The following is a 20,883-nucleotide window of genomic DNA, read 5'->3' as shown; positions in this document are numbered from 1 at the left end:
ACTGCTGTTTGTCTTGGTGATGGACTGCCTGGCAGTACTAATTGACAAGGCAGTGAGCATGGGGATTATGGGCCCTATTGGAGACCAAATATTGCCGTTCCGGACATCTCTATACGCAGACGACGCAGTGATGTTCATCAACCCTTGCCGGCGCGAGATTGTTGCCGTCAGCCAGATCCTAATGTTGTTTGGCGATGCCACGGGCCTGTACACGAATCTTGCAAAGTCATCTATATCCCCCATCTGCTGCGCGGGGATGGACGTGCAGGAATTTCTTCAAAACTTGAACTGTCCGATCAAGCATTTCCCGTGCACCTACCTCGGCATGCCCCTTGCAGGTTCAAAGCTTAAGAAGAATGATCTCCAACCAATATGTGACAAGCTCGTTAGCAGAATGAAGGGCTGGAAGATGGCCTTACTCACAATGGACGGGAGGCTGGACCTGGTCAAAATGGTGCTCTCGGCCATGCCGATCTTCCAGATGATCGCGTTGATCATGCCAACTTGGCTTGCAAAGATGATTGACAAAGTGCGGCGTGGCTTTCTCTAGGAGGGCAACGAGGTGGCATCGGGCGGCAAATGTCTGGTCAGCTGGAGAACTGTCTGTAGGCCTAAGAGCTCGGCGGGCTCGGCATCACCAATGTGCTGGCACATAGTAGGGCACTACTGATGCGATGGCTCTGGCAATCCTGGACCGACGGCAACAAGGCGTGGGCCGGACTTGAACTTCCAATTGACCGCACTGTCATAGCCCTCTTCAACGCCTCGGTCGATTTCCTGCTCGGCAATGGTGAGCGCATTCTCTTCTGGAAGGAGCCATGGTTCAAAGGTGTCTGTCTCCAGCATGCCTTCCCGGTGTTGCTCGAGCATTGCACGAGGAAGAACCTTACGGTTGCCCAAGCACTTGGGGATGGCAGGTGGGTGAGACATCTCAATAAACACCTACCTCTACAGGCCACCAGAGAGTTCTTGCCACTTTGGGAAGGGATCAGCAACACTGCCCTCTCGACGGTGCGCGGCCAGGTGCGGTGGAGATGGACTTCCGATGGGATCTACACGGCCCGATCGGCTTACCTCATCCAGTTCGAGGGATGCGCCAGGAGTGGCTTCGCTGACTTTGTCTGGAACACAGACGCGCCTGGCTAGTGCAAGTTGTTCGCGTGGTTGGCAATGCTTGGGCGATGCAATACTGCCAACGTACTAGCTAAGAAGGGATGGCCCCATAATACAGCTTGCTCATTCTGTGCCGGACCAATGGAAGATGCCATCCACCTGCTGGCTACCTGCCCTTTCACGCTGCAAATTTGGCAAGCCGTCCTTCGCCATTGCAGTCTACCACAGGAACTCGCCCCTGCCCTGCCACAGAATCGCTATCACAATGGACTGAACACACAGCTTCTGTGCGTCCGGCGGTGCAAAAGAAGAAGTGGAGTGCCTTGGTACAATTAGTCTGGTGGTCAACTTGGAATGAATGTAACGCTAGAATCTTCCGGAACCAACAATCACCGGTCCGGACAGTGGTGGAGAGACTGATTGAGGAGGCAAGCGTTTGGCGAGCTGCAGGATGAGGCAACGCCAACTCCTTGCTGAACAGACCCAAAGAACCTGACTAAGGGCCTGCACTAGATCATGACTAGTACTGGAGTAGGAACTGGCCAATGCTGCATGTTGGACCTGTATATCCATTGTAACAATTTTCCCTTAACCCCCCAAATATCAATGAAAAGCTGCTCTCAGCATTTTCGTCAAAAAATCTACCCAGAGTCTTGCTTTCCCTTGGATGGAAGAAAATGTTTGATCGGGGTGGACAAGTGTTGGCTGCAAGTGGATGCACACTACCCATTACACCAGGTCGTTTTCGTATCAGAAAATATGAGACGTCCATGCAGATTATCAAATCTCATGTACCTAATCGACTTGTAGGAGCAGGGGATGGAGCTACTAACTATGGACCCGTAGGTCTGAAGGAAACTACTCACACTTCATCGGAGAGGCTATGGTGTTGATGTAGAAGCCCTCCGTGATCGATGCCTCCTCCAGCGGAGCTCCGGAATAGGCCCCAAGATGGGATCTCATGGATACAGAAAGTTACGACGGTGGAATTAGGGTTTTGGCTCCTGTTCTGATCTTTTGGGGGTACGTGGATATATATAGGAGGAAGAAGTACGTCGGTGGAGCAACAGGGGGCCCACGAGGGTGGAGGGCGCGCCCGGGGGGGCAGGCGCGCCCCCTACCTCGTGGCCTCCTGTTAGTTGGCTTGACGTAGGGTCCAAGTCTCCTGAGTTGTATTCGGTGAGAAAATCACGTTCCCGAAGGTTTCATTTCGACTTCGTTTGATATTCCTTTTCTTCGAAACCCTAAAACAGGCAAAAAACAACAATTCTGGGCCGGGCCTCCGGTTAATAGGCTAGTCCCAAAAATAATATAAAAGAGGATAATAAAGCCCAATAATGTCCAAAATAGGAGATAATATAGAATGGAGCAATCAAAAATTATAGATACGTTGGAGACGTATCAGGTACATGTCCGGATGACCCGGTTGTAACAATCGCAGAGGTGCCCCCTTTATGCCCTAGCTGAACAACTGGGAACGTAGGGCATAAGCACAGGAGCGAGGCAACCCAGCTTGGCAAAAACATAAGTCATAGAGGTGCATATAATGACAAAAGGATGTATATCCGTAAATGACACATATTATGAGCTCTAGGCTTGGTATAATAATAAGCTTCTACTTATAGAAGCCCCCAGTCGTGGCGGGGTGTGTACATTTAAGGATGTGTACCCCTCAAGTGTTCGGTTTATCCGAACACACCATGGGAACGTATGAAAACAAAAAAAGGAAAGAATTGAAAAGGATACAAAAGAATGAATAAGAAGCATGGTCGTACTTATCCGTAGAATCTTCAGAGCCGGGCAACGTTCCAAGGGTTCGACTCTAAGCGATTATCCGATGCATTGTGAAGGAGGTAGGCTCCTCCAGTGAGAACTTCATCTATACTGAAGGGACCCTCCCATTTTTGTTTGAGTTTGTCCTTTTTCTTCTTTGGGAGGCGTAAGACGAGCTCACCGACGTTATAAGTCTTTGCCCGCACTTCTTTGCTTTGATATCTTCGAGCTTGTTGTTGATAGAATGCGGAACGGGCTTTTGCAACATCGCGCTCCTCCTCCAGGCCATCTAAGTCGTCCTGCCAATCGAGATCGGCCTCTCTCTCTTCATACATGAGCACTCGAGGTGAATCATGAACAATGTCGCAGGGCAAGACAGCCTCTGCGCCGTACACCATGAAGAATGGTGTGTATCCGGTCATGCGGTTGGGCATGGTCCGCAGCCCCCAGAGTACGGAGTCGAGTTCTTTGACCCAGTGTTTATCCGACCCCTTTAGGGATCGCACTAGTCTAGGTTTGATGCCGCTCATTATTAGGCCATTAGCCTGTTCGACTTGACCATTTATTTGAGGGTGATATACGGAGGCGTAATCGAGCTTGATGCCCAGGTTAGCACACCAATTTTTTTACCTCATCAGTTGTGAAGTTAGAGCCATTGTCCATAATAATGTTGTGCGGGACACCATAACGGTGTACGACACCGGATATAAAATCTACCATCGGTCTGGCTTCAGCTGTTTTTACTTGTTTGGCCTCTATCCACTTAGTGAATTTATCCACCATGACCAGTAAATATTTCTTATTATGGCTTACCCCTTGAAGGGGTCCGACCATGTCTATCCCCCACACCGTGAAAGGCCAGGTAATGGGGATTGTTCTTAGGGCAGTGGGCGGCATATGGCTTTGATTGGCAAAGAGCTGGCATCCGACGCATCTGCTCAGGCCGTGGGCCAGAAGAAACCTGTACGGAAGGCCTTGCTTATGAGGGCCCGAGCTGCGGCGTGATGGCCAAGAGCTGCCGCCCCTCCTCTTTGGAGATACTTCTTTGAAGAACTCTAGTAGTGCTTTTCTTGTAGAGTTCTCCTTCTGTTCACTAGGAAGCTCCAGCCTATTAAGGTAGGCTAAGAAGGGTTCGGTCCATGGAGCAATAACCGCCATGATTACATGGGCGGAAGGCACGAGGTTCGAATCCCCACGCACCTCAAGGTGTTGTATGCCCATAGAAACGGCCATCCGGAGTCCATGCAGTAGTGCTTCATATTCGGTCGCGTTATGTGAGTACGTATACATGATTTGTAATACATAACAGACTGTGTCCCCTATAGGGGATGTTAGGATGACATCAGCCCCCAATCCGGCTAACATTTTGGAGCCGTTGAAGTACATCACCCAGTTGGAGTAGGTGCTGTACTTTTGGGGAGTTCGGCTTCTGTCCATTCGGCGGCAAAGGCGGCCAACACCTGAGATTTAATAGCTCGGTGTGGCTTGTATTTTATTTCAAATGGTAAGAGCTTGATAGCCCATTTGGCAATAGGGCTGGTGGCGTGTCGATTGTTTATCATGTCGTTGAGTGGCACTTCAGAAGCCACCATGATCGAGCACTCTTGAAAGTAGTGCCACAGCTTTCGAGATGTCATGAAGACCGCATATGCTATCTTTTGATAGTGCGGGTATTGGGATTTACATGGTGTAACGACCGTCGATAGATAGTATACTGATTTTTGGAGTGGGAATTTGTGTCCCTCTTCCTCTTGTTCAACAACGAGTATAGCGCTCACTACCTGGTGAGTTGTTGATATGTATAGTAGCATAGGTTCACCGACGTTTGGTGCGGCAAGGATTGGGTTGTTTGCTAACAAAGTTTTTATTTCTTCCAACCCGGCTGTTGTCGCATCCGTCCACTCAAAGTGATCGTTACGTCGGAGTTGGCGATAAAGCGACAGTGCCTTTTCTCCCAATCTAGAGATAAAGCGGCTCAAGGCTGCCACGCACCCAACTAATTTTTGGACCTGCTTTAGGTTTGTCGGTGTTGCCAATTGTGACAAGGCTCGGATTTTGGCTGGATTTGCTTCAATTCCTCTATTGGAAACAATGAACCTGAGCAGTTTTCCGGCCGGGACGCTGAAAACACATTTTTCCAGATTGAGTCGTATGTCGTAAGTTCGGAGGTTGTTGAATGTGAGGCGCAAATCGTCCACCAATGATTCGACATGTTTAGTTTTGATGACTACATCATCTACATATGCCTCCATCGTCTTGCCAATTTGTTTTTCCAGGCATGTTTGAATCATGCGTTGGTAAGTGGCGCCGGCATTTTTGAGTCCGAAAGGCATAGTGTTGAAGCAGAAAGGCCCATACAGAATAACGAATGCCGTTGCGGCCTGATCAGATTCCTTCATCTTAATTTGATGGTATCCGTAGTATGCGTCGAGGAAGCACAGTGAATCGTGTCATGCAGTTGCGTCAATGATTTGGTCAATGCGGGGTAGCGGAAAGTGGTCCTTAGGGCAGGCCTTGTTGAGGTCTTTGAAATCGACACAAAGACGCCAAGATTTGTCCTTCTTTGGCACCACGACCAGGTTTGCTAGCCAGTCCGGATGTTTGATCGCCCTGATGAACCCGGCTTCAAGTATTTTTGCTAGATCCTCCCCCATAGCTTGTCGCTTGGGTTTGGAAAATCGCCGCAGCGTTTGCTTGACTGGTTTAAATCCTTTTATTATATTGAGGTTGTGTTCGGCCAGTCTGCGTGGGATTCCTGGCATATCCGAACCCTCACCCATTATTGCATCCGGAGTTTGAAGAATTTGCAAGGTCACCGACCCAGGGTCCGGAGTGTCCTGGCGGCCTTCGGGCTCAACGCCCGGTTCTATGTTCGAAGGACACGAGGTCTCTTCCTGAAGATGGGTATCCAGCACGTAGCACTCGTTAATCCAAACATAGCTTGTTCTTAACTTAGGGGGAGAAGTATTCTCGGCTTCTTCCTCTACGACCGCTACCAGATGGGTGATCAGCGGGGACCTGATTTCCCTCTGATCAGGTTTAATCCCAATCTGATCGTAGTCTGTTGCAACTCCCAGGGCGGCGATGCGATCAAGTAGCTTGTTTAAGGATGAGACATCTGTTGGATCCATCTTTCCGGGGTGTTCAAGGCCGACGCGAAGACGATGTTTAGTGATCTCGAGGGCTTCCTTTGGCTTAACGGCCGCACGGGCGCCCATGGTGAAACCGCCAAGCTGGAGGACCTGTCTTGGAGCTAGGGCCTCTCTAGAGGTAATGTTGTCGTTAATGACAAGGCGAGCCATCAATCCCGACGTCAAGGACACAGTGGAACTCTCAATGAAAGCACCAATGTCGGTGTCAAAACCGGCCGATCTCGTGTAGGGGGTCCCGAACTGTGCATCTGAGGATCGAAGGTAACAGGAGACAATGGGACACGATGTTTACCTAGGTTCGGACCCTCTTAATGGAGGTAATACCCTACTTCCTACTTGATTAACTTTGATGAGTATAGGGGTTACAAGACTTGATCTACCTCGAGATCGTGATGGCTAAACCATAGATGTCTAGCCTCTATCACTACTGGAATCAACAGATTTGCCGTCTGCCGCCTCTTTGCCGTCAGCTAGCGGACGGCAAAGGAAGGCTTTGCCATCAGTCACCAGAAAGCGGACGGCAAAGAGGCAGCGGACGGCAAAGGTAGGCTTTGCCATCAACCAGTTCTTTGCCATCTGCTAGCGGACAACAAAGAAGCTTTGTTGTCCGCTAGCTGACGGCGAAGAGGGCGGGTGGCGGGCTTACGAGGACGACTTAACGGCTAGTTTCTTTGCCGTCTGCTAGCGGACGGCAAAAATTCTTTGCCATCTGCCAACAAACGGCAAAGAAACTGACTGTTTTAACGGCTGTTCCCCCCTGGCCCCACCCCACAAGGTACGCTCTTTACCGTCTGCTAGCAGACGGCAAAGAGTTGTGACCTACTAGCAGAAAAGGGGCTGCACCCACGCCCCCACCCCTATCTCTCTCCCCTCTATCTCTCTCAATCTCCTGGCCTTGACCACCCGCGCCGCCGCCCCCGACCGTCGCCCCGCCCCGCCGCCATGCCGCCCCGCCCCACCGCCCCGGCGCCCCACCCTGCCCCACTGCCCCGCTGATAACCCACAAGTATAGGGGATCAATTGTAGCCTCTTTCGATAAGTAAGAGTGTCGAACCCAACGAGGAGCTAAAGGTAGAACAAATATTCCCTCATGTTCTATCGACCACCGATACAACTCTATGCACGCTTGACGTTCGCTTTACCTAGAACAAGTATGCAACTAAAAGTACTTTGTAGGTGTCATAGGATAGGTTTGCAAGATAATAAAGAGCACGTAAATAAGATCTAGGGTATGTTTAGATAAAGATACAACTAAATTAGTTTTAGTAGAGAGCTTTTGTCAACAAGAAAGTTATTTGTCCCTAGGCAATCGATAACAAGTACCGGTAATCATTCTTGCAATTTTATATGAGGGAGAGGCATGAGCTAACATACTTTCTCTACTTGGATTATATGCACTTATGATTGAAAATCTAGCAAGCATCCGCAACTACTAAAGATCATTAAGGTCGTGAAACCCAACCATAGCATTAAGTATCAGGTCCTCTTTACTCCCATACGTTATACCCCAGTTACTCGGGTTTAAGTTTCTGTCACTCTCGCAACCCACCATAAGCGAACCATGAACATGTTGCAACACCCTACAGTGAGGTCCCCTCACGTTTGCGCGAGAACGGAGGGCACTGTAGGATAGCACCATAAATAAAATATACAATCATACCAACCAAGATCCCGATTAACCCACAGGACAAAACAGATCTACTCAAACATCATAGGATAACCATAGATCATTGGGCAATAATATATGGAGTTGAGCACCATGTTTAAGTAGAGATTACAACGGGGAGAAGAGGTGTTACACCGCTGCATAGAGGGCGAGAAAGTTCGTGTTGACGGTAGCAATATTGTTGATGTAGATCGCCGTCCCGATCGTTGCCCCCGGTGGCACTCCGGCGCCACCGGAAGCGAGGGGGAGAGAGCCCCCTCATCCTTCTTCTTCCTTGGCCTCCCCCTTAGATGGAAGGAGAGTTCCCCCTCTGGTCCATGGCCTCCATGGCCACGGAGGGGCGGGAGCCCCTCCGAGATTGGATCTCCCTCTCTGTTCTCTTCTGTTTCGCGCTCCACAGATGTGGCCGAAAACCATTTCTTATATTCCCGGGGATCCGTAACTCTAATTGCGCTGATATTTTAACATGTTTTTAGGGATATAAGCTTCCTTGCGCCCGAAGTAGAGGTCCAGCCGACGTACGAGGTGGGCACAACCAACCACCGCCCGCCAGGGGCCTCTAGCGCGCCCTGGTGTCTTGTGACCTGTGTGGGCCTCCGTTTGCGGTGATTCCAACTCCCAAATCACATATATTCCAAAATAATTCTCCGTAAGATTTTATTGCATTTGGACTTCGTTTGATATGGATACTCTGCGATACAAAAAACATGCGGAAAACAGGAACTGGCACTTGGCACTGGATCAATTGGTTAGTCCAATAAATCATATAAAAAGTTTCCAAAGTATGTAAAACTTGTATAATATTGGCATGAAACAATAAAAAATTATAGATACGATGGAGACGTATCAGCATCCCCAAGCTTAATTCATACTCGTCCTCGAGCAGGTAATTGTAAAAAAAGAAGATAATTTTCGATGTGGAATGCTACCTAGCATAAAATTGATCATGTATCTAATCATGACATGAATATTAAGACATAAGTGATTCAAAGCAATAGTCTATAATTTGACATAAAGACATCAATACTCAGGCATCCCAACAAACAATCATGTCTTTCAAAATATTAACGCTAAAGAAAGCTATCCCTACAAAATCATATAGTCTTGTCATGCTCTAAGGTCGATGGTAACAGGAGATGGGGGACACGATGTTTACCCAGGTTCAGGCCCTCTTGATGGAGGTAATACCCTACTTCCTGCTTGATTGATCTTGATGAATATGAGGATTGCAAGAGTTGATCTACCACGAGATCGTAATGGCTAAACCCTATATGTCTAGCATGTATGATTGTGATCGCCTCTATGGATTAAACCCTCCGATATATATTGACACCGGAGGGGCCTAGGGTTGTACAAAGTCGGTTTACAGAGGAAGGAATCTTCATATCCAAATGCCAAGCTTTCCTTCCATGCAAAGGAGAGTCCCATCCGGACACGGGAGGAAGTCTTCTGTCTTGTATCTTCATGGCCCATCAGTCCAGCCCACGTCACATAGGCCGGATGCCCGAGGACCCCTTAATCTAGGACTCCCTCAGTAGCCCCTGAACCAGGCTTCAATGATGATGTGCTCGGCGCGCAGATTGTCTTCGGCATTGCAAGGCAGGTTCCTCCTCCGAATACTCCAAAGTAGTCCTCAAACATAGGAAATGTGTCCGATTCTATAAACCAAGCTCCGCAAAGAGTATAATATTTAAAAAGTCCCATCTACTAACATCTTTTGTAGTGAGACGCCATGTCTCCGCCCGGTCATTATTCCGAACCGTTTTTAGCCTCCCGATCCATGTTTCGAGATATGGTTTCCATTGGCACGTCTTGTCGAAGCAGAGATCGTGTCCCCCTTATTATGGGATCCTCATCAATATGGGCGTGGGTAATCCAACCGTGTTGTTGGCGATTCCTTGGGAATAGGCGAGCTTTAAGGCCCATGAGGAGGAGTGATGACCCACAAGTATAGGGGATCTATCGTAGTCCTTTCGATAAGTAAGAGTGTCGAACCCAACGAGGAGCAGAAGGAAATGATAAGCAGTTTTCAGTAAGGTATTCTCTGCAAGCATTGAAATTATCGGTAACAGATAGTTTTGTGATAAGCTAATTTGTAACGGGTAACAAGTAATAAAAGTAAATAAGGTGCAGCAAGATGGCCCAATCCTTTTTGTAGCAAAGTACAAGCCTGGACAAACTCTTATATAAAGGAAAGCGCTACCGAGGACACTTGGACACGCATCCCACTTATGATTAACCCCTATTGCAAGCATCCGCAACTACAAAAGAAGTATTAAGGTAAACCTAACCATAGCATGAAACATAATGGATCCAAATCAGCCCCTTACGAAGCAACTCATAAACTAGGGTTTAAGCTTCTGTCACTCTAGCAACCCATCATCTACTTATTACTTATCAATGCCTTCCTCTAGGCCCAAACAATGGTGAAGTGTCATGTAGTCGATGTTCACATGACACCATTAGAGGAGAGACAATATACATCTCATCAAAATATCGAACGAATACCAAATTCACATGACTACTTATAGCAAGACTTCTCCCATGTCCTCAGGAACAAACGTAACTACTCATGAATCATATTCATGTTCATAATCAGAGGGATATTAATATGCATAAAGGATCTGAACATATGATCTTCCACCGAATAAACCAATTAGCGTCAACTACAAGGAGTAATCAACACTACTAGCAACCCACAGGTACCAATCTGAGGCTTTGGGACAAAGATTGGATACAAGAGAAGAACTAGGGTTTGAGATGAGATTGTGCTGGTGAAGATGTTGATGGAGATTGACCCCCTCCCGATGAGAGGATCGATGGTGATGACATTGGTGACGATTTCCCCCTCCCGGAGAGAAGTTTCCCCGGCAGAACAGCTCCGCCGGAGCCCTAGATTGGTTCTGCCAAGGTTCCGCCTCGTGTCGGCGGAGTTTCATCCCGTGAGCTAGCTTATGATTTTTTTTCCTGGACGAAAGACTACATATAGCCAAAGATGGGTATCAGAGGGCTGCTAGGGGGCCCACGGGGCAGGGGGCGCGACTAGGGGGTAGGGCGCGCCCCCACCCTCGTGGATGGTGGGTGGCCCCCCTCTGGTACTTCTTTCGCCCAATATTTTTTATATATTATGAAACTTGCTCCCGTGAAGTTTCAGGACTTTTGGAGTTGTGCAGAATAGGTCTCTAATATTTGCTCCTTTTCTAGCCCAGAATTCCAGCTGCCGGCATTCTCCCTCTTCATGTAAACCTTGTAAAATAAGAGAGAATAGGCATAAGTATTGTGACATAATGTGTAATAAAGCCCATAATGCAATAAATATCGATATAAAAGCATGATGCAAAATGGACGTTTCAACTCCCCCAAGCGTAGACCCCGCTTGTCCTCAAGCGAATGCCGATATCGAAAGATATGTCCACATGTTTAGAGATAGATGTGTCGATAAAATAAAATACGGACATGAGGGCATCATGATCATTTTATAACAGCAACATAAATATATATATTGTCATATGATTTCTTATGCTAAAGTAACAATTCAATCACAATTTCAAGTATGAATCGGAAACTTCATTGAGAACCAACAAACTATAATCTCAGTCATTGAAGCATCTGCAATTTATCATAACATAGGAAAGAGTCAATATAAGAGCTTTTCAGAAAGTCCACATACTCAACCATCATTTAGTCTTTCACAATTGCTAACACTCACGCGGTATTTATGGTTATGAAGTTTTAATCGGACACAGAGAAAGATAGGGGCTTATAGTTTTGCCTCCCAAACTTTTACCTCAAGGGTAATGTCAACAATAATAGTTCATGAAAACTCACATCCAATTAGCTATATATGTCAGGATCTTTTCAACACATTGTGCTTGCCAAAGGATAAAATGTAAAAGGAAAGGTGAAGATCACCGTGACTCTTGCATGAAGTAATGGAAAAGAATAAAAGATAGGCTCTTCGCAGAGGGAAGCAGAGGTTATCATGTGCTTTTATGGTTGGATGCACGAAGTCTTAATGCAAAAGAACTTCACTTTATATTGCCACTTATGATATGGACCTTTATTATGCAGTCCGTCGCTTTTATTTCTTCCACATCACAAGATCGTATAAAGCTTATTTTCTCCACACTAATAAATCATACATATTTAGAGAGCAATTTTTATTGCTTGCAACAATGACAACTTACTTGAAGCATCTTACTCAATCCATAGGTAGATATGGTGGACTCTCATGGAAAAACTAGGTTTAAGGATATTTGGAAGCACAAGTAGTATCTCTACTTGGTTCAAAGAATTTGGCTAACATGAGAGGGAAAGGCAAGCTCAACATGTTGGATGATCCATGACAATATAATTTATTTCAGATGTAAGAAAACATAACCCATTACATTGTCTTCCTTGTCCAACATCAACTCTTTAGCATGTCATATTTTAATGAGTGCTCACAATCATAAAAGATGTCCAAGATAGTATATTTATATGTGAAAACCTCTCTTTCTTTATTACTTCCGATTAATTGCAACAATGACCAAAACTATGTTTGTCAACTCTCAACAACTTTTATTCATCATACTCTGTATATGTGAAGTCATTACTCTCCATAAGATCTATATGATCTCTTTATTTCCTTTTATTCTTTCTCTTTTATTTTATTCCCTCAAGACCATAGTAAGATAATCAAGACCTTGACTCAACACTAATCTTTATTATATATAACTCACGGACTCGATTACATAGAAGGATCATAAAGAAAAACTCAAAATTAGATCATACTAAAACTTTATTCTACTAGATCAAGATATTACCAAAAGGATCGAACTGAGAAAACAGTAAAGATAAAAGTGTGATGGTGATACGATACCGGGGCACTCCCCCAAGCTTGGCAGTTGCCAAGGGGAGTGTCCATACCCATGTGTTTATGTCTCCTTCCTTGGAGGTGGTGATGATGGAGTTGTTGATGATGTGGGCTTGTCGTCCATCTTCCAAGGCATAGGCTCACCATCATAGTAGGATGATCGAGTCTCCGGGATCCTCAAATCTGCAGCCAAACATGGGACCTACTACATCAGACGAGACCACAGATAACCAAAAGAAAGGCAGCACGCACAGAGTCCAAAAAAGCAACGCGACATAACACCCGAGACAAGTGACAGAGACGGACGCAAACGAGCAGTGGGCCCTAGGCGTCCGTGGGCCGTGCATGGCTGGGGCAGCGATCATGGCACGGTGTCGTCACCAGAGGCGGCCTCCTTGGAAGAGAGGATGGTGTCAAGGTGGCCGTCGTCCGCACCACAGAGGAGCGTGATCGTGGCCAAGCCTTCGGTCGAGGCGGGTGAGCTGTCGGGAGCATCAAGGCGTGCGTCTTGGATAGCACGTCCAATGGCCGTGTCCACATCGGCGGCGGAAAGGTGAGCCGCCTTGGCCTTGACAGCCCTTGCGAGCATGGGGGAATACTTGGTTTCCTTGGCAGCAAGACGTGCGCTCGGGCGAAGCTTGTCCTTGGAGACAAAACGATCGCGAGCGGACCTGTGGCGCTCCTTGCGAGCAGTGCACTCATGGGTGTCTAGATCCTGTAGAGGGAGCGCTGTGTTTGCCGTAGCAGGTTCAGAGTTAGAGTTTGACGCAGGAGGAGGGGTTGAAGGAATTGAAGATGGAGGGGGGGGAAGAGTTACCGTTGGCACTTGAAGATTCTCCGGCGGAGAATGTGAAGGTGGGCGGCGCTGGGAGAGCTGGGTCGGCCGGGGCGACGATGGAGAAGGCCGACGTGCCGGAGGGGAGCACGGGGCCCACCACCATGCCGGCCCCCGCGTCAGCAGGAGGGGCAAGTGGGTCGACGGCCGCCACCCTGGGCAGTGGGCAGATGACAGGTGGAGCCAGGACCGCCACCAAGGGTGCATGCACCGCGTCCAGGGAGTCCGAGGTGACTGTATGCAGGAGGGGGACATGCATGCCCTCCGAGCCACCCGAGTCGTCGTCGGAGACGACAAGAGGGTCACGTGCAGATCCAGGAGGGGGAAAGACAGCCAACAGGTCGGGGTCAAAGGTGGCGCCGCCAGGAGAAGCATGGAGGGCACGTGCATCAGACGAAGGGTGGCGGGCAACAGGCCTGAAGGGAAAGAGCACTATTTGATTGACACTTTGAGAAACCACGCACTATGAAACTGGTGCTTCATTGAAATATGTCATGTTGGCGCCTTCCACTTAAATATGTTTACAAGTTAATTTCTGAAGCCTGCGGTGTTTGGCTTCCCAGTACTTCGGTTCACCTTAGGGCTTGCTGTATGTCCGGACATACTTCTCATTGATTCTTCTTTAGGTTTGAAGCGTTTGCTTCTTGAGACATGTTTAAGATCAGCAGTATCTCCTTTTCTATTCACTTGTCGAATCGCTTTAGCAGAGTACTTCTAAGTAATTACTCCCTCTGTTTCTAAATATTTGTCTTTTTAGAGATTTCAAATGGACTACCGCATAAGGATGTATATAGACATATTTTAGAGTATAGATTCACTCATTTTGCTCTGTATATAGTTACTTGTTAAAATCTCTAGAAAGATAAATATTTAGAAACGAAGGGAGTACTATACAAGTGCCATGCACCACAGCCAGATTCGAGATATCTGGTTTTAGTGGTAGGAGCCAAGTACCGTTTGCGCTATTCAGATTCTTTAGAGTATGCAAGAGTGCAGGACAAAATGGAAGAACCAAGCAAAGCTTCGATGTAAATCTTTGAAAAAGGAGTTGTCTAAACTTGACTGCACATATGCTATCATGAGATAACTCACGAGTAGAACCGACCAGAATGTCCTGACTTCAACAATTATGTTTTCAAAGGTATACAACTCGCCATGTTTATTGAGCTTGACATCATGTTTTTGGGTTAATTTTGATCATTGGATACCCATGAGTTTAATATAGAAACATAAAAATAATAACTACTACAAATTGTTTGCACTTCATGGAGAATATGTTGATTAGTAACAGGCAGTAGTACTACCTCCGTCCCGGTTTGTGCTTTTTGAGTTTTTATTTCAAAAGATAAATAAATACTAATACATCGGAGTTAAAGAAAAACTAAAACACAAAACAATGCTTCCATATAACTGATCAACCCAATTACACGTCAACAACTTTCATGCACCCATGCAAAGAAATGATGTCCAAACTAGCAACCAATCAAACAATCAAAGAAATAATACATGAGTCTTCTTTTTGCCATGTACTATATAATTTCAACACAAAGTATCAACTTAGCTCTATATCATCTTATCACCGGCACAATTCAGCAGGCGGTCAAACAAGGACATTGTGTATTACCAAAGAATCAAAAATTATAATGCAATATCAACATGTATTCAATTTATACACAATGTACCGTCTCTTTTCATTTAATAGAACCTTTCTTTTTGAAAGATTCAAACATCCGGACCAACATGATTTTTGTACATATACACAGAATAAAATAAAAAATATAGTGAACAAGCAAGAACTGAATAATTAATAAAATAACTAAAAGATAAAATTTAATATCGCCGTACACAAAATTTCTCACATGACGTATCAATAGGCGCGGCGTGCCGTCGCGCGGGCTTGGCTAGTTTAATACTGTTATAGACTCCAAAAATGCCTTATAAAAAGTTAAAGAGGTAGTAGTAGATTCAGGCGATTAGCATCATCTGCTCCAGGCTTGTGTGTTAGCGCGCGTTTGGATTTGCTTCATGGAAAAAATATTCATTTTGATGGAAACAAATTTATGTTTAATTGGGAGTTGCGTATTTAATCTACAATGGGAATATGCTTTCCTGGTTGATGGAAGCAAAAGTTGCAAACCATCCCAGTCACTCTATAGGACGAATGTTCGACTCGGTAAGATCTGCAGAGAACTGCCATCTCAAGAAAAAAATATGTTTCATTGTTTTAGGGAATCCTTTCTAGTTTATTAGATTTGGTGTCTTTTCCTTGACCCTGACACGTTGGTATGCCGGCCTCCGTGGGATACGAAAGTGGCCAACCCGAATAGTTCTTAGTTTACAAAATAATGTTTTGACTCTGATATCATTCACCATGCCATGCTTGTAGCCTAATCTTCTTAATGACTTCGATCCAGCCAATTCGAAGTGGCGACAAAAAAAGAGACAATATTTACCTATACAGTTTGAAAAATAATCGAGACCATTTGCATTCTTTACATAATAAATCATACATACTCTACCCAGGGTAAAAGATACATCGAAAGATGATGTATTGAAGAACCGCTGATCTCTAGTGCAGTTACCTATTCAACTAGAGTTCAATTGGCAAACTGGATCCACTTGCTGAAATAACTTAGCACTGTCGAGGTCTAAATTAATAGTGCAAATAATGTTGTCATCGAATGTGGGCTGGAATTTTCTTCCTAGTCACGCAAGGAAGCATATCCAATGGTACGTATGCGGCGTGTGGCCATTGTATGCAAGCGGCCTTGAAGATCTATGTAAAGCTCTTCCATACCTACATGCTCTACACCCATTTCTTCAGTATTCTTCTAATGCCTCATCTGAATTAAGTTGTGCCTTTCAACTGTATACCCGTCTCATCACATAGTCGGGACCAATTATCCTCCCTGAATCAGGTCTCCCTGTAAAGCAATGGTCCTTTTATAATGGTGGAAACGAACTTTCACACCATCTATCCTTATGGAATGCTCATCTTACGTCCTGCATGACTAACAATGTTGAACCGATGAAGCTAGCCGTGTCCCATGAACAATGCTTATCATAATGGTTGCATGCTTGAAGATATCATAAGGTCTGAGAGCGTGAACTATTTTGTTAGTAGAAACATGCGGCAACTCTACAGTAGTACTGTGCAACTGGACAAACACTTCTATCTGAATTAGGTACACTGTTTCAGTAGTAAAATTACTGTGAAATGTACCTTCTCATTGAACAAGTTGTTTTGCAACTAAAAAAAGAACAAGTTATTTTTCTTTCAGAAATATTTACGTGTATCTTCAGAGGAAACAGAAAGAAAATATTCTCTATGAGCTATCATCTACGTTATGCGGATACTTCAAAAAGCGTGTGTATCCGGCCGGATACTGCCCCGATACAGTCCGATACGTATCCCGTAAGTATCCCTCGATTTTCTGATTTTAAAAAAAGAAAATAATGTTTGATAATCCTAGGACACTTCTGCGATACTTTTTGAATACCTGAAACCCCTCGTTCGACGCGAAGTCCCCTCAATAATAAAGGCACATCTTTTGAAGATACCCAACATGGGTGTGAGTTCATGCCAAAATATGACTGTCAATGTTCTTGTTCAATTGAAAGGTGAGCAAGAGAGAGTCGATGCACTAATTGGAACAACAAACCCGGGAAAATCCCACTGCTAATTAATGAAAGTGGACCAAGTGCAAGAAAACAAAGGGAATAATCCTATTAAGGCATGCTTTGACCTAGAAGCTATATTTTGTTTTCAATATTGTAATAATTAATATACGTAATATCTATATAAAAACGTATCGCCGTATCCATGTTTTCAGAAAATTGGCGTATCAGACGTATCCCCGTATCGCGTATCCGATACATATCCAAGTATCCATGCAACCTAGGCTATCATCTTCCTGAAGTTTGTCTCCCACGTCAGTTCAGTTGGTGTGCTTTCTGCCATCTCAACGAGGCAAATCCAGTTGGGCGGGCGCACATTTAAATTTTCAGAAATCTGTTGCCTAGTCCATGTTATGAAAACAAACAGGTCAGTTGATTGCAACATGTGAAGTGTGCTTTTTTCGGTTTTGTGTTGTCTTGGCCAATACAGAGTGATTCAGCTCATCCGTTATCTTATAGTACACCTATCCTTCTCATGGGGCACCAAGGTACCATAAAAATCATGTACTCAGTATTCTTCAATTATCTTACTAATATATATACCTTTCAGCTGTATAGTCATCTCGGAAGTGTAGTATCATTTGATCATTCAAACGGGCATCATAGCCACAATTAATGTGTTCTCTCAAAATCAAGCCCATTTATAAGGGCATCGGCAGTTCGGCTCCCTCTTCACCCCATCCATGTGAAATTAATATATCACAATTTTCTTGTTTTTCATAGTACCAATGTTAAGTTGATGAAGGCACATCGGAAACTAGCCACGGATTACGTTGAGCCACTCAACGTGGCTCAACATGTAAATGGTAATTGCATGCCGCTTGATGCAATTTACTAGTACAACACCACAGGGTCTCACTTGAATGTTAAGAAGCATATAGATGACTTCTTCTCTCTTTTTGGATCTCAATACAATGTTCTCCCCCTTTCTTGTGGAGATCTATTCGATATAATCTTCTTTTTGCGGTGTGTTTGTTGAGACCGATGAATTGTGGGTTTATGATCAAGTCTATCTATGAATAATATTTGAATCTTCTCTGAATTCTTTTATGTATGATTGGTTATCTTTGCAAGTCTCTTCGAATTATCAGTTTGTTTTGGCCTAATAGATTGATCTTTGTTGCAATGGGAGAAGTGCTTAGCTTTGGGTTCAATCTTGCGGTGTCCTTTCCCGGTGACAGTAAGGGCAGCAAGGCACATATTGTATTGTTACCATCGAGGATAACAAGATGGGGTTTTCTTCATAATACATGAGTCTATCCCTCTACATCATGTCATCTTGCTTAAGGCGTTACTCTGTTTTTAACTTAATACTCTAGATGCATGCTGGATAGCGGTCGATGAGTGGAGTAATAGTAGTAGATGCAGGCAGGAGTCGGTCTACTTATCTCGGACGTGATGCCTATATACATGATCATACCTAGATATTCTCATAACTATGCTTAATTTTGTCAATTGCTCAACAGTAATTTGTTCACCCATCGTAGAATTCTTATGCTCTCGAGAGAAGCCACTAGTGAAACCTATGGCCCCGGGTCTATCTTTATCATATTAATCTCCTACTACTTAGTTGTTTACTTTGCCTTTATTTTACTTTGCATCTTTATCATAAAAATACTAAAAATATTATCTTATCATATCTATGAGATCTTACTCTCGTAAGTGGCCCTATAGGGATTGACAACCCCTATTTGCGTTGGTTGTAAGGATTTATTTGTTTTGTGCAGGTACGAGGGACTCGCGCGTAGCCTCCTACTGGATTGATACCTTGGTTCTCAAAAACTGAGGGAAATACTTACGCTACTTTGCTGCATCATCCCTTCCTCTTCGGGTTAAACCAACACAGTGCTAAAAGAGGTAGCAAGAAGGATTTCTGGCGCCGTTGCCGGGGAGGTCTACACAAAAGTCAACATACCAAGTACCCATCACATACCCTTATCTCCCGCATTACATTATTTGACATTTGCCTGTCGTTTTCCTCTCCCCCACTTCACCCTTGCCATTTTATTCGTCCTCTCTCTCTATCCTCCCTCTCTTTCTCTATTTGCCCCTTTTTGTCCGCTTGCTTTTTGTTTGCTTGTGTGTTAGTTTGCTTGCTTGTCGTTATGACTAGTTCTTTACCCTCTGCCTCTATGTCTGAAATTGGGGATACTATTGTCGATAATAATTTTGATGCTCCTACTAAAGAACCCACTATCTCACATATAAAAATATTCCGTGTTGGTAGTGGTAATATTATTGGAAAAGGAGTTATTCAAGATTTCTTTACTTGTGCCGGTGCTTTACCTTCTATGGATAGTTCTATTCTTCATAGAACTGGTAGTCTTGCGGACGCTATTGCCATGCTTGTAGTTGAACTTGAGAGACAATTCATGCACATGCATCCTTCTATACAAAGGATTTTCCTAGAATTTTCTAATATTGAGCATTCTTCTATTAAGCGTTCCGTTACTATCTTTTTGGCTCGTGAGTTTCGATTCATAATCAAAGAGGCCAAAGAAATCTTTGCACATTATAGGGTGGACACTTGCCGTCCTCCCATAGAGGCTATCCTCTTTGATCAAGAGGAAATAATGCGCTTTCAATCTCTAGATTATGTTGCTTTTAATGAAAATCTTAGAAAAAGGGTTCCTACCAATGTTTTAGTTGACAGAATTTCTGAACTTAATGATGATTTGGCTATTCAAAATAATGAACTAGGATATTCTCTTGAATATAAGCTCACAAAGTTTTGTCAAAAGAATGCTTATAATGATGAATTGGTTGTGCAATATGAAGGACCGAAGGAGGACCCTATACCTCCCAAGGTTGATCTCGGAGACTTTTGTCCCAATAAATTTAGCCCTTTTGATTACTTTTGCTTGCCTCAAAGAAAACTTGCTGCTGAACGTAGAGAATATGAAATGAGTTTTAATAATCTATCTTACTATTATGGCAATACCTAGATCTATTCTTGCTTGTTATGCCTAGCTAGGGGCGTTAAACAATAGCGCTTGTTGGGAGGCAACACAATTTTATTTTTATTCCTTACTTTTTCCTCCTGTTTAGTAATAAATAAATTATTTAGCCTCCGTTTTGGTTGTGTTTTTTGTGTTTAATTAGTGTTTGTGCCAAGTAGAACCGTTGGGAAGACTTGGGGAAAGTCTTGTTGAACTTGCTGTAAAAAACAGAAACTTTAGCGCTCACGAGAACTGCTGTCATTTTTATTTGGAAAGTGCTATTTAGTTAATTCTTTTTGCAAATGATTAATAGATAAATTCCTCACTTCCAGCAATTTATTTTAGAATTTTTGGGGTTCCATATCTTGCGCTAGCTACAGATTACTACAGACTGTTCTGTTTTTGACAGATTCTGTTTTGCGTGTGTTGTTTGCTTATTTTGATGAATCTATGGCTAGTAAATTAGTTTATAAACTATAGAGAAGTTGGAATAAAGTAGGTATAACACCCATATAAATAAATAATGAGTTTGTTACAGTACCTTGAAGTGGTCTTTTGTTTTCTTTCACTAACGGAGCTCACGAGATTTTCTACTTTAAGTTTTGTGTTGTGAAGTTCTCAAGTTTTGGGTAAAGATTTGATGGATTATGGAACAAGGAGTGGAAAGAGCCTAAACTTGGGGATGGTCATGGCACCCCCAAGATAATCTAAGGACACCTAAAAGCCAAAGCTTGGGGATGCCCCGGAAGGCATCCCCTCTTTCGTCTACTTCTATCGGTAACTTTACTTGCAGCTATATTTTTATTTACCACATGATATGTGTTTTACTTGGAGCGTCTTGTATGATTTGAGTCTTTGCTTATTAGTTTACC

At 44.4% G+C, this 20,883-nt stretch overlaps 1 protein-coding gene across 1 annotated transcript; it reads left to right on the top strand.

Annotated features, from left to right (window-relative positions):
* Positions 1 to 669: 669 nt before the first annotated feature.
* Positions 670 to 1,146, top strand: LOC147983393 (uncharacterized). The gene has a single exon (XM_087540715.1). It carries the CDS (start codon positions 670 to 672, stop codon positions 1,144 to 1,146), a length of 477 nt encoding a protein of 158 aa, XP_087396841.1.
* Positions 1,147 to 20,883: the final 19,737 nt, after the last annotated feature.

The sequence above is a fragment of the Triticum urartu genome, chromosome 2A (assembly GCF_056163025.1).
Source record: "Triticum urartu cultivar PI428250 chromosome 2A, HENAU_Tu73, whole genome shotgun sequence".
Classification (NCBI taxonomy): domain Eukaryota; kingdom Viridiplantae; phylum Streptophyta; class Magnoliopsida; order Poales; family Poaceae; genus Triticum; species Triticum urartu.
Note: the sequence above shows the minus strand (reverse complement) of the source record. Positions and strands in the feature narration are given on the sequence as shown.

Excerpts from the sequence above, each read along its gene's own strand:
- LOC147983393 (XM_087540715.1), top strand. The coding sequence starts at position 670 with ATGCGATGGCTCTGGCAATCCTGGACCGACGGCAACAAGGCGTGGGCC.